This window comes from Anarrhichthys ocellatus, unplaced genomic scaffold, assembly GCF_004355925.1.
Source record: "Anarrhichthys ocellatus isolate YVR2014 unplaced genomic scaffold, GSC_Weel_1.0 scaffold342, whole genome shotgun sequence".
NCBI classification, from domain to species: Eukaryota; Metazoa; Chordata; class Actinopteri; order Perciformes; family Anarhichadidae; genus Anarrhichthys; species Anarrhichthys ocellatus.
The window spans coordinates 44,095-57,449 of NW_022280336.1; the positions used below are offsets into that span (position 1 = coordinate 44,095).

The window sequence follows — 13,355 nt, forward strand, 5'->3', positions numbered from 1 at the left end:
GCCTGCTTGACCTGCTGCCACCGCGACCCGACCCCGGATAAGAGGAGGAAGATGGATGGATAATAGTAATAATAATAATAACAACGATAATAACAACGATATAATAATGGATAGACTGATCAGTGACCTGCTGCAGGACCTCCAGAGTCACCGGGTAGAATAAATTCTCTACGATGATTCTCAGGACGGGACTCTGACCGTGAGCTAAGCCCCGCCCCTCTCCCCCTGACGCCATGTTCCCAGAATGCACTGCTGAGCACTGCACGGCCTGCAGAGCTGCTCTCTGTCAACAACAAACAAACGATTAATTTCAATAGTGGGTTAAAAAATCTAACTAATTTTTCATCAATTAAGTTATTAAAAATAAAATATATTAATATTAATGTCACCATATGGTAACTTTGATTTGTCTGTTATAGTTAATAGATTGCTCTTTAAATAGATTGTGATGAGCGCTGCAGCTCCTCACCTGATTGGTCAGATTGTCGGTCTTGAGCTCGCGGTGGGTGGAGTACTGGATGAAGATTGGCTGGTTCCTGATGGTGGGCGGGGCCGAGGTGTAGTAGTTCACCATGGTAACGGCCGCCTCCTCCGACGCCATTTCTAAAAACGCCTAAAAAAACATGATGTTTTTTTGAGAATCAATTAATGTAAATGAAAACATTAATAAATTACATCAAGAAAAAAGCTTCTTGTATCAAAAAATCTTTTAAAAAGTAGGTTTGAGCATAAAATATATAAAACAATATATAGACGTCACATAGAAGTCAAGCAGCATAATATAAGTAGTTAGATGTTAACTATTAGCTGTTAGCAATTAGCCGTTACCTGGTTTTTGGCCTTCAGTGATAACACCTTACTAACTCTGCCGAAGGGAAGCGCCAGAGCGATCACTTCCTGTTCAGAGATGTCAGCAGGAAGCTGACACAGCTGGAGGACCGGAGACGGGACGGACTGAGCACGCTCAAAAACACACAGCCTATCGGTGCCATCCACTGCAGACAAACAGGTGAGTCGAATAATTAAATACACAGCAGCTTTAAAGTGTGGGAGGCAGAGAGAGGTAGAAGGAGGTGGGAGGTAGAAGGCGGTAGAATGAGGTAGAAGGAAGTAGAAAGAGGTAGAGGAAGTAGAAGGGGGTATAGGGAGGTAGGAGGTAAAGAGAATTAAGGAGAGGTAGAGAGAGGTAGAGTGGGGTAGAAGGAGGTAGAAGGCAGTAGCGGGAGGTAGTGGGAGGTAGAGTGAGGTAGAGGGAGGTAGAGGAGGTAGTGGGAGGTAGAGGAGGTAGTGGGGGGTAGAGGAGGTAGTGGGAGGTAGAGGGAGGAAGGAGGAGGTAGAGTGGGGTAGAAGGAGGTAGAAGGCGGTAGCGGGAGCTAGAGGAGGTAGTGGGAGGTAGCGGGAGGTAGAGTGAGGTAGTGGGGGGTAGAGGAGGTAGTGGGAGGTAGCGGGAGGTAGAGTGAGGTAGTGGGGGGTAGAGGAGGTAGTGGGAGGTAGAGGAAGGAAGTAGGAGGTAGAGGAGATAGTGGGAGGTAGAGAGAGGTATTGGAGGTAGAGAGGTATTGGAGGTAGAGGAGGTAGTGGGAGGTAGAGAGAGGTATTGGAGGTAGAGAGGTATTGGAGGTAGAGGGAGGTAGAGGACATAGTGGGAGGTAGAGGGAGGTATTGGGAGGTAGAGGACGTAGTGGGAGGTAGAGGGAGGTATTGGAGGTAGAGGGAGGTATTGGAGGTAGCGAGAGGTATTGGAGGTAGTGAGAGGTATTGGAGGTAGAGAGAGGTATTGGAGGTAGACGAGGTAGTGGGAGGTATTGGAGGTAGTGGGAGGTATTGGAAGGTATTGGAGGTAGTGGGAGGTAGAGGTAGCTGGAGCTAGTGGGAGGTAGAGGAGCTAGTGGGAGGTAGAGGGAGGTATTGGAGGTAGAGGATTTAGTGGGAGGTAGAGGAGGTAGCTGGAGGAAGTGGGAGGTAGAGGGCGGTAGAGGAGGTAGTGGGAGCAAGTGGGAGGTAGAGGAAGTAGTGGGAGGTAGAGGAGGTAGTGGGAGGTAGAGGGAGGTAGTGGGAGGTAGAGGGAGGTAGAGGAGGTAGTGGGAGGTAGCGAGAGGTAGAGGAGGTAGCGGGAGGTAGAGGGAGGTAGCGGGAGGTAGAGGAGGTAGCGGGAGGTAGAGGGAGGAGTCTCACCTGTGGACAGACTGGAGGTGCTCATGTTCTCAGAGCAGCTGAATGAGGAAATGAACTCTGATTCCTAAAGAGAGAAACAATAATCAAGTGACCACTTTATTAGGGACACCTGTTCATCCTATTTATTATTATAAATATTATAATCACGTTTATAGACGTGTTTATTAAATCACATGTTTAGCACTGAGCTGCTTTTGTCCTGGACTTCATTATAAACTTTGTAGAATGTATGTCAGAGCTGTTGTATTTAATTTATATATAGTATATATATATACACAGTATATATACCATATAATATAAATATTACTGCTCTAAATCAACGGTTCACATAACAAGTTCCAGGCCCCAAAGATATTTAGTTTACAAGTAAAAAAAAGATAAAACAGAAAAATACGTTTAAAAATAGAGAACAAAATAAAAGGTAAGTATATCATTTTTTTTTAAATCTAATCAATTCAAATCTAATCAAATGAGATCAGATTTTAAAAAGCTGGAACCAAATAATAATTGGTATTTCTGTTTGAGAATTTAATTATAAAAAATGCTTGTTAATTAATTTTCTTTTGATCGACTAATGAATAAATATTTCTGCTCTACTTCCACATTTATTATGTGTCATCTCTTTATAACTAAATTAAATAATTACATCATCCATCAGCCATGAATCATTTTATTGATTGATCGATCCATAACATTTCTACCAGAGAACAAACCATTTATCTGACTTTATCTTTCGATCGACTTATTGATTAATGGTTTCAGCTCTGGAAACTAAAAAAGGCTGTTTATTGTTTTGTGTTTTTATTGTTTTATATTTTTATTGTTTTATTCACATAATGACCGTTAAACATTGTACATAAATTATCTAAACATGATACCTGAGAACATTTCTGAACATTTTAAAGTAATAAATATATAAAATATGAAAGTATTCATGTACTCAGTTATCGCGGGATTTCAGCCAATCATTATCGCGTGATTTCAGCCAATCAAACCCCGCCGCTGAATCGTCACTCTTCGCTCGCGACACTTTCAACCAAAACAAAACCAGAAAAAAGCGACACACGGGCGACAAAACAGCGCGTGAGGAGCGGGAAACGGGAGCGCGGAGAAGAGGGGAGGAGAGGGGTCGGTGGCGGGAAAGTGTTCAATCAAGTAAACAACAACAAACAGGAGGAGGGGGGAAGGGGTTGACGCGAAAGGCTCGCGCAGGTGCGGTTCAGTCGCCAAGGAAACGTGAGGGCGGATGGAAGGAAAAGACGGCGGCAGGAATTATAGGGAAAGGTTTAGGGGATGGTGTCCACGCGCTCACCCGTCCATGGTCCGCGAGGAGGAAGGAGGAAGGAGAGGAGGAGAGAAAGAGTTGTTTTGGTCCGCGAGACCTTCCGCACCGCAGCCAGGCAGCAAAACCAACGAAGAACAACGAGCTCACTTCCTGTTTTGTGACGTAATGGGAGAAAACATGGCTGCTCGCGCGGACACGCCTCAGATCAGAGGGATCGATAATAATAATAATAACAATAATCAATAAATCAGGTTGAATGGAGAGAAAAAACATCAAAAATAGACATATATATTTGATAGAATAAGATGTGTCGCCTACAATACTCACTGTTATTTTATTCACCTATTTATTTATATTTATATATATATATACATTTACATAAATATAATTGTTACGTGTAATCTATCTTTGATAGTCATTTATGTGGTTTTTCATAATTATTATTTATTATGTATCGGGAACTGCATGAAAAAGGGATTTGTATTAATTTAAATATATAATCATTTCATAAATTATATTTTATTTATATATATATAAATATATACTGTATGTAATGACTAAAAAACTGCTTTGTGAGTAAATAAGTAAACATAATACATTATGGACATTTGAATGGATATAACAATAACTCGGACTATGTAAGTTAAAATATCTGTGTGAAATAATTCAGTTAATGGTTGTAAATGTAACAAATACAATACCTTTTATTACAGTTTACACATAGGTATATATATATATGTGCAGTATGCAATGTACACACATACTACACAATAGTAATAATAAAGACAGTATATAACAGAGGTAGAAAAGAAGAATACCTTTATAAATATAAAACATGTGTGGTATCTAAGTCTATCAGAAGAAAAATAAACTACATGTTTGACAAAATATTTTCACTGTTTAAGGTTTATTGACTGTAAATATCCCGGAGCTCTCAGACACATGTCGAGGTCTTCATCATGGTGAGGTCGTGGAAATGTCGTCTGTGCCAAAATAAAAGAAATGTTATGAAGTACATGTTGGTAAATATAACAAAAACACTTCCGGTATGGATTCAATCACAACAATCACACAAATCACGATGTGAAGATTAACAACCGAGGAGTGAGTCATCTCTTCGTCTCATATCATCTTTGATCTGCAGACCGGAAGTGGAGCGGAGCAGTTGCTCTTCGACTTCCGGTTGAGTGGGGTATCTTTAAGTGGGTGAAAGGTGGAGAAGACGACAGACTGTCATTTTTTAAAGTGAACTCACCTTCAGTCCAACATCACAGAATCGACCATGCTGCAGAACACTGGGTGAGTGCACGCGAGGAAGCTCGCGACATGTCCGTTGACCCAAAATACAGAACTCCATTTTAACCAAAGCGTTCAGAAAACCAGAAACATCTCGGTGATTAGTTAAGATTTAGCCACTTAAGCACCTTTAGTTTGTGATTTTACTGACGCCGAATTGTGAAGTGAGGGTTTCTGCTTCAGAAACACGAGTAGTTTGGTTCCGGTCCGGTCCGGTTTTGACCTTTGAGCAACACACGTTGAGAAATGAAGGTTCTCTCTACGGAGCTCTTTCGTGCGTTCCAGTTGTCATTATCTAACCGACGACAGACCTTCAAACAGAACCAGTCAGACAATAGAGTTTAAGTAAAGTAAACACGTGGTCTATTGGGACTGAACCCGAGCCGAACGGGGCTGGAGACTCACTCGCTTCAGAACCGTGACGTAGATCGGTGTTGGTCGGTCTGCTCTTTGAACTTTAAACAACTCTTTATAAAAGTTACGTTTCCTTCTATGACGTCTGGTGACGTCAGCTCCAATGAGCGATCATGTTGTTTAAACTGTTCTTATTGAGTGTTCTGCTCCAAAATACAGATTATAACATAATAATAATAACTTTATTTATACATCACCTTTAAAAACAGAGTTTACAAAGTGTTTAGACAGACAGACAGAGTGAGGCAATAACAACAGAAAGAAGAGTCCAAATAAACTAAGAATTAAATAAAATCATTTTGTAAAATAATTAATTAAAATCAACAAATAAAGATCAAACATTAAAGCCAGTCTATACAACAGTGTTTTAAGAAGTGATGTAAAAGTGTCTTGTTTTTTAATATAAAGCAGATGTAAACATTGTATAAATACTGTGAAAGTATTGAAATACGCAATACTCTTAACGAGTACAGTAGTGATGTCACAACTGTACTATTTCACAGATTTAAATATAAACTATTAATGTGATCAGGGCCATGATGGATAAAGCTGTGCTGTGAAAAATAGTTTGTCTGGTAGATGACATTTGGGCTTTTGTCAACATTTTGCATTTTTTAAAATTGTAAAAACAATTGTACCTCACAGTCATATTATCTCAATCTCTAGTTTCAAGTCTTCTTCAATACAGCATGATGTTCATTTAGTACATTATGGTCCATTTAGAGTCAAACAGACCATAAAGCAGGGGATGCTTTAGGGCGGGGCTACACGGTGATTGACAGGTCTCTAATATACCATAAAGCAGGGGATGCTTTAGGGCAGGGATACACGGTGATTGACAGGTCTCTAATAGACCATAAAGCAGGGGATGCTTTAGGGCGGGGCTACACGGTGATTGACAGGTCTCTAATAGACCATAAAGCAGGGGATGCTTTAGGGCGGGGCTACACGGTGATTGACAGGTCTCTAATAGACCATAAAGCAGGGGATGCTTCAGGGCGGGGCTACATGGTGATTGACAGGTCTCTAATAGACCATAAAGCAGGGGATGCTTTAGGGCGAGGCTACACAGTGATTGACAGGTCTCTAATACAGTGATTTTCAACCGCTGTGCCGCGGCACACCAGTGTGCTGTGAGAGATCGTCAGGTGTGCCGTGGGAAAATGTCCAATTTCACTTAATCGGTCAAATTAATATTATTTATTTGTTGTAAATAATTTGCCATTGTTGAGCATCTGAGCTGCAATATAGTGGCTGACTAAGTAATAAATACTCTTCCGTGACAGTGGGTGGCAGTAGGTAGCGCAATAATGACCTTGTTAATTTAAAACCGTAGAATGAAATGACGTGCGGGAGAGGTTGCGGTGACAAGACGAACAGAGATGGAGAAATATTTGAAAAGGAAAAATGCAGACTCTGAACTGGGCCCTGGACAAAATAACCCAGATGAAAAGCCTCGTAAGGATCAACACATTGAGACTTGTCATTAAATTGTCAGCATATATCAGACATGTCAAACTCAAATATTCCGAACCTCGGTACAATTATATCCGGCCCGCGAGAATCATATGTCTATCATAACTAGCCCGCCACACCACAGAGCTCCGGGAAGAAAAGTGGCGATGTGAGCTGGCCTTTTTGTGCGACATGAGGAAGCATCTCACTGCGCTAAAGCTCCACTCAGATGCAGAAAGGAAACTTGGGTCACTGTCCGTGTTGACAAACTGTGTCTCCACCGCTGTGTTCCCCACTGCGCATTTTGCTGATAAACTGGGTGCACTTGGCACAGAGTTCACTCTGCGATTTGCCGACTTTGCAGCTCAGAAATTTAAATTTGAACTGCTCAGCAATCCGTTTGCAGTTGACGTAGAAAGAGCACACTGTGCACATCCAAATGGAGCTGATAGACCTCCAGGGTAATGACACTCTCAAGGTAAAGTATGACTCTGAGGGTGCTTCACAGTTTCCAACCTTCATCCCCAAAACGATGCCTTAACTCCGCCTACATGCTGCTCAAATGCCCTCCATGTTTGGAAGCACATACCTGTGTGAGCAGCTGTTATCTGTGATGAAGAGGAACACAAACTCACACAGGAGTCTCACTGATGCACCTTCACTCCATCGTGATGGTTTCCACAGAACCTAACCCCAGATATTTATGAACTGGCAGCCAAGAAAAGATGCCAAACATCTGGCTCTGGTACATATGCATAAAATAATGTAGCCTATTTGTCCAATATCCCTTCTAACCTGTTTATTAAATGTTGACCCTATTTGGCCCTCAATGTGGTCCCTCCCTGGGATTGAGTTTGACACCCCTGCATATCTGATTGATATATATATATATATATTGATATATATCTGATATATGATTGACAGGTCTCTAATAGACCATAAAGCAGGTGATGCTTTAGGGGCGGGGCTACACGCTGATTCACTTTATTTTTTTTGAAGTAAATTAATTTCAAAATACACGACAACTTTAAAAGACAGATTTGAACTCTAACCAATATTTTGCAATAAATTCACAGCTGTTAAAAAGTGCACAAGTTTGAAATTTGGTTTTATTTAAATTGTATTAATTTTTTTACTTATAAAATAAAACTTCCTCAAACCTGAGTGAGACAATGTTAGCCTAGCTTAGCGCAAAGAGTGGCAACAGGGGTTGATACCGCTAGCATGCCATTGAGTCCATGGAGCTAGTTTAGCTCTCAGCTGGAATTAGCTGTGTGTTAGCATGTTGGCTAAGTTTTTTTTGTTTTTCTCCGTGTTTTTCAGGAAGTTAGCCGGCTGCACGCTCTTCATCACTGGAGCGAGTCGAGGGATCGGTAAAGCCATCGCTCTGAAGGCCGCCAGAGACGGAGCCAACATCGTCATCGCCGCCAAGACCGCCGAACCCCACCCAAAACTACCGGGAACCATCTACACCGCCGCGCAGGAGGGTGAGGCGCTAACAGGCAGATTGTGTATAACACGGAGGAGGGGAGGAGAGAGCAGAGAAGTTAGGAGAGGAGGGAAGGGGAGGGGGGAGGCTAAAACATTCTAACAATAGTTTAATATTTATAACATGTAGAGACTCCATTTTGGAGAAACTTGGAAAAAATTTGTATAAATAGATTCAAATGTTTTTGTAAAATGTATCAAAGAAATTCAACTTGTTTTCTTTGTTATGATTGATGTCGTCATAACTGTTATTCTGCACTAGAGACACGTTCATGTTCTACTTCTAGTCACGGTGGGTCTGTTTCAGTAGAGGAGCAGGACTTCATGTTACAGAGATATAAATACTCTGTAATACAAAACTACTGTTTGTTTTGGTTTCTACTGATGTCTCTTGTTGCACCGTCAGCTTTGCTGCTGTAAACCGTTGGACTGATAAAGGATTATTATCTGTAAAAACAGAGTCAAATGTAAAGTGTGTGTGTGTGTGTGTGTGTGTGTGCGTGTGTGATAGTGGAGGCAGCAGGAGGGAAAGCGTTGGCTTGTGTTGTCGACATCCGTGATGAGGTGCAGATCGAAGACGCTCTTCAGAAAGCTGTCGACAAGTTTGGAGGTAAACGACATTTTTTACAGTGTTGAATAAAAACATTAAAACAGTCTGTTTAGATATTAAATGTTTAAAGAACAGAACATTACACTAAATGAGGATAATTTTAGTAAAATGTTGAATAATAACAAGTTCAGTGTTTATGTAATACTTAGAAATACTGACCGGAGGACGTTCATAGTTTTAAACATTTTCTTAATATTTCTCAAGATGTACTTCACATTTTTATTTAAAAAAATTACTGAAATAGTTTAAAACAATTTGTAAAAAGCTTAAATACAGCTTTTTTTCGGTACAGTTTCTTTTTATTTCTTCTGTAGAACTTTATTTAAAAATAATATTTATACAAATCTGCTGTAAATATGAATGAACAGTTTTTATTGAAGAAAGTGAAGGTTTCTTTAAGGTGTTAGAGGTAATAAAAGGTCCAGTTGGAAAGGTGTGTCGGTGGGTGGGAAGCTGGTGAGGGATCAGCTCAGACTGACAGCGGTGACATCATCATTATCATGCGTCTGATTGGTCAGGAATCGACATCCTGGTGAACAACGCCAGCGCCATCAGTCTGACAGGAACTCTGGAGACGCCCCTTAAGAAGGTGGACCTGATGCTGGGAATCAACCTGAGAGGGACTTACCTGACGTAGGACGCACGCACACACACACACACATACACAAGTTATTGAAACTCACACACACACAAGTTACTGAAACTCACACACACACACACACACACACACACAAGTTACTGAAACACACACATCTGTACCATTGGTGGCATTGCGATGTCCCCGTAAACCATATGACCCAGACACCTGTCAGTTAGACTGTATAGAAACTGACTGAGCTGTAGTACAGACTTAGATTAGAGGTGACATGACATCACCATGAGAACCATTATCTGCATCATGTCGGGATGTCCCCGTAAACCACGTTCTGAACAGAGACCAGGAGATCATTCTGCGATGAGCTGGTTGTTAAAAACATTCAGTTAATGTACCGACATTAACAAGTTTATGTTACTGAGCTTCTGTAAACAAACTGTAGCAAGTTGATGTTAGCTAGTTTATTACAGTTCAAGTGCTGCTAGCGAGCTCCAGCTAGCGAGTGTTTGTGTGTTTCAGGTCTAAGCTGGTCATCCCTCACCTGCTGAAGAGTCGTAGTCCTCACATCCTGAACTTGTCTCCTCCGCTCAACCTCAACCCCGTTTGGTTTAAGAACCACACAGGTAACCATAGCAACCGACCAGCCAGCATCCCATCATGCACCTGTTCTGTTCTGTTTATCCTGAACATGTTTCCCTTTTCTTTCAGCGTACACGATGGCGAAGTACGGCATGTCCATGTGTGTCCTTGGAATGGCAGAAGAGTTCAGAGGTCAAATTGCCATTAACGCCCTCTGGCCTAAAACTGGTCAGTGGCTAAATGTTAGCATGCTAACAGAGTCCTCATAGACTTTCATATTAAACTAGCATGCTAACAGAGTCCTCGGACTCTCATATTAAACGAGCATGCTAACAGTATCCTCACAGCATGCTAGTTTAATATGAGAGTCTAACAGCCTCTCCATGACGCTAACCCTGTTCTGACCTGTGTGTTGCTGTAGCGATCCAGACGGCAGCGATGGATATGTTGGGGGGCGAGGGCATCAGTAAACAGTGTCGTACGTCTGACATCGTGGCGGATGCCGCCTACGCTGTCCTGACCCGACCGAAGGACTACACGGGTCACTTCCTGATTGACGAGGACATCCTGAAGGAGCAGGGAGTCCAGGATTTCGAACAGTACGCCGTCCAACCAGGTGACATCATGCTAACTGATGCTTACGCTAACCTAGCATGGGTAGTCGGTGCTTCCCACTCTCTGTCATGTGGTACTCATGGCGGTCTCTGATTGGTCAACAGGTCACCCACTGCTGCCGGACTTCTTCCTGGACGAAGCACCAGAGAATCTGGTCGGACAGATGGAGCAACACGGTAAATACTACAAATACTGTAAATACTACTGCTAGCTGGTAATACTGTTATACTATTGAAATCAGTTTGACCCTGAAAACAACACAAACACTACTTTCAGTATTTCAAATTATACTATTACAACATTTACACTGCTATTTTTAAATACTGTAATCATACTAGTACATATAATACTAGTGTTATATATAATACTACTGTTACTATTTGTAATATTACAAATACTGTTTCAGATACTGTTGAAAGGTTAAACAGATTTAAAAAATAATCAAAACATTCAACATTATAAAGTAAGTATATTATACTATATTTGTGAAATGCAGTTTTTCATCCAAAAGTGTATATTTGATGTTTACGTCTTCTAATGAATTGACCCGTTTTTGTATTCTCGTTGCTAGGAGCAACACCAGCCTTCAAACCACCATCATCATCTTCATCATCAGCCAGGCCTTCCTCCTCCGGTGGACCCATAGAAGGCACATTCACCGCCATCAGAGGAGTCCTCAGTGAAGACGTGGTCAAGTCTACGCAGGGCATTTATCAGTTCGACCTATCAGGTTAGTCTGTTAGGAATTATAGGATTATGTCCATATAAGGAGGTGTTGTGGGCGTGTCACTAATGTAAACATGTCCATATAAGGAGGTGTTGTGGGCGTGTCACTAATGTAAACATGTCCATATAAGGAGGTGTTGTGGGCGTGTCACTAATGTAACCATGTGTATGTCCATATAAGGAGAACATGAGGGCTTGTGGTTTCTGGACCTGAAGAGTGGTTCCGGTCGCGCCGGTCAGGGCCAGTCGCCCGTCAAAGCCGATGTTGTCATGACCATGGACTCCGGCGACTTCAGCAAGATGTTTGCAGGTGAGCGGTTACCACGGTAACGCTGACAGCGATGACCTCATGTGGGCTCCTGCTGTAACAGCTGTTTGTTGTTCTCAGGGAAGCTGAAGCCCACGCTGGCCTTCATGTCGGGGAAGCTGAGGATCAAAGGAGACATGACGCTCGCCCTCAAACTGGAGAAGCTCATGAGCCGCATGAACAAGGCCAAACTGTGAGGCCCCGCCCACAGGCCTCAGGCCCCGCCCCCTGCTTGTAGCTGTACATGTTGCCTTAAAGAAGAAATGACACGTTATTAAATAATCGATAATAAACATGTGTTTTATGAAGTCCTAACATTCTGTACATGACCTCTAGTGACCTTTACACACAACTAAATAAAATAATTAAAATAATTAATTTGTTGATGATTTTTCACGTTTAAACGTTTCACACCGAGACTGACACGAATGTTTGTGTTCACCTAAATCAATGCATCAATAGATCAATATCCTCGTCTGTTATTGAGTTCTGTCATCAGTCGGTCTGAAGACGTTTGAGTGAATCTATTTTCATCTCGTGAGCAAAAGTCTTTATTTTATTGTTTGGCTGTTTTTCTTTCACGTGAACTTTGCATGTAAACTTTGTCCTTTTTTTTTTATTATTGGCATCTAAACACGTCTACACATCAAAGACTTCAGTCTCAGTTTAAACATTTAAATACAAACTTGGACTGCTGCAGAATGATGTCATCAAATCAAATAAAGTGTTAATGAAGGAAAACTCACCAGAGACAAGTCTTCCTCCTTCATTATTATTATTATTAATTAATCTGAGTGATTCAGCTTCTTCTGCAGAAACGTGGAAACTAAATATTGACCGAAGCCGAAAGAGTCGAAGTATTTCTGTCTTCAGTTCAGAACTTCATCATCGGTGAGTACTACTTTATGTTCATGTACTCTGTAGTACTAATACATCATTAGTTGTAATACTACATGTTCATGTACTCGGTAGTACTTACATAAGTTAACGTTTAATATGACAGATGATGTGTTAATGAGTTACACAGAACCTCTTTGGCGTTCCCTTCTATCACTGCTCTTCTGCTCGCTCGCGAGTACTTTTTCTTTTATAAATTATTTTACTTAACAATGGGAGGTGTGATGTTGGCCTATCATTGTTGTGGAGTCTAAATTAGCCTTCTTTAGGAGCGGTTTAATAACTGCAGGTTTTAGGGCTTGTGGGAAGACACCTGAGAGAAGGGATGTGTTTACTATTTGTAAAAGATCAGTGGTCATGCAGTTTGAAATATTTTTGAAAAAGTGTGTTTGTAGAATATCCAAGCAGCAGGAGGATGACTTCAGATGTTATATAATGTCTTCTAGGCTTCTACGGTCAATTGAATGAAATTGTGTCATGATATTTGAATGGTTGTTATCCAGAGATGATGACAACACATATCCTGTGGTTGGTGTGGAGGCACTGACCGCTTGATTGCATGCCAGGTGGATTGGAGCTCAGCAGCTACCGACACTGGAGGGTTTGTTAGCCTGTCGATGGTAGCAAATAAGGCGCGTGTATTGTTATTGTTTTTGGTTATGATGTCAGAGAAGAAGGACTGCCTTGCATTTCTAAGTTCCAAATTATAATTGTTAAGTCTCTCTTTATAGATGTCACAGTGAATCTGGAGATTAGTTTTTCACAACCTGTGCTCAGCTTTCCGACACTCTCGTTTCTCTATTCTGACCAGCGTAGCATTTCTCCAAGGAGATCTTTGCTTACCCGAGACAACCTTCACTTTAGTGGGTGCAATGGCATCAATAATATTCATAACTTTAGAATTGAAGCCATC

General features: G+C 41.4%; 2 protein-coding genes across 2 annotated transcripts in view; one reads left to right on the forward strand and one right to left on the reverse strand.

Annotated features, from left to right (window-relative positions):
- Positions 1-4,573, reverse strand: part of LOC116401317 (polypyrimidine tract-binding protein 3-like) — a 7,458-nt gene extending 2,885 nt beyond the window's left edge. The window contains exons 1-6 of the mRNA XM_031879660.1: positions 4,559-4,573; positions 3,488-3,610; positions 2,176-2,239; positions 829-995; positions 470-613; positions 35-283 (exon numbers count right to left, since the gene is read on the reverse strand). Coding sequence (XP_031735520.1) covers positions 35-283; positions 470-613; positions 829-995; positions 2,176-2,239; positions 3,488-3,610; positions 4,559-4,573 — 762 coding nt within the window. The remainder of the gene's footprint in view (positions 1-34; positions 284-469; positions 614-828; positions 996-2,175; positions 2,240-3,487; positions 3,611-4,558) is intronic.
- hsdl2 (hydroxysteroid dehydrogenase like 2) lies at positions 4,220-11,919 on the forward strand. Its single transcript, XM_031879661.1, has 11 exons — positions 4,220-4,759; positions 7,949-8,112; positions 8,625-8,723; positions 9,242-9,356; positions 9,838-9,941; positions 10,027-10,125; positions 10,319-10,513; positions 10,617-10,688; positions 11,084-11,242; positions 11,420-11,548; positions 11,627-11,919. Exons 1-11 carry the CDS (start codon positions 4,743-4,745, stop codon positions 11,740-11,742), a joined length of 1,269 nt encoding a protein of 422 aa, XP_031735521.1. The 5' UTR covers positions 4,220-4,742; the 3' UTR covers positions 11,743-11,919.
- Positions 11,920-13,355: the final 1,436 nt, after the last annotated feature.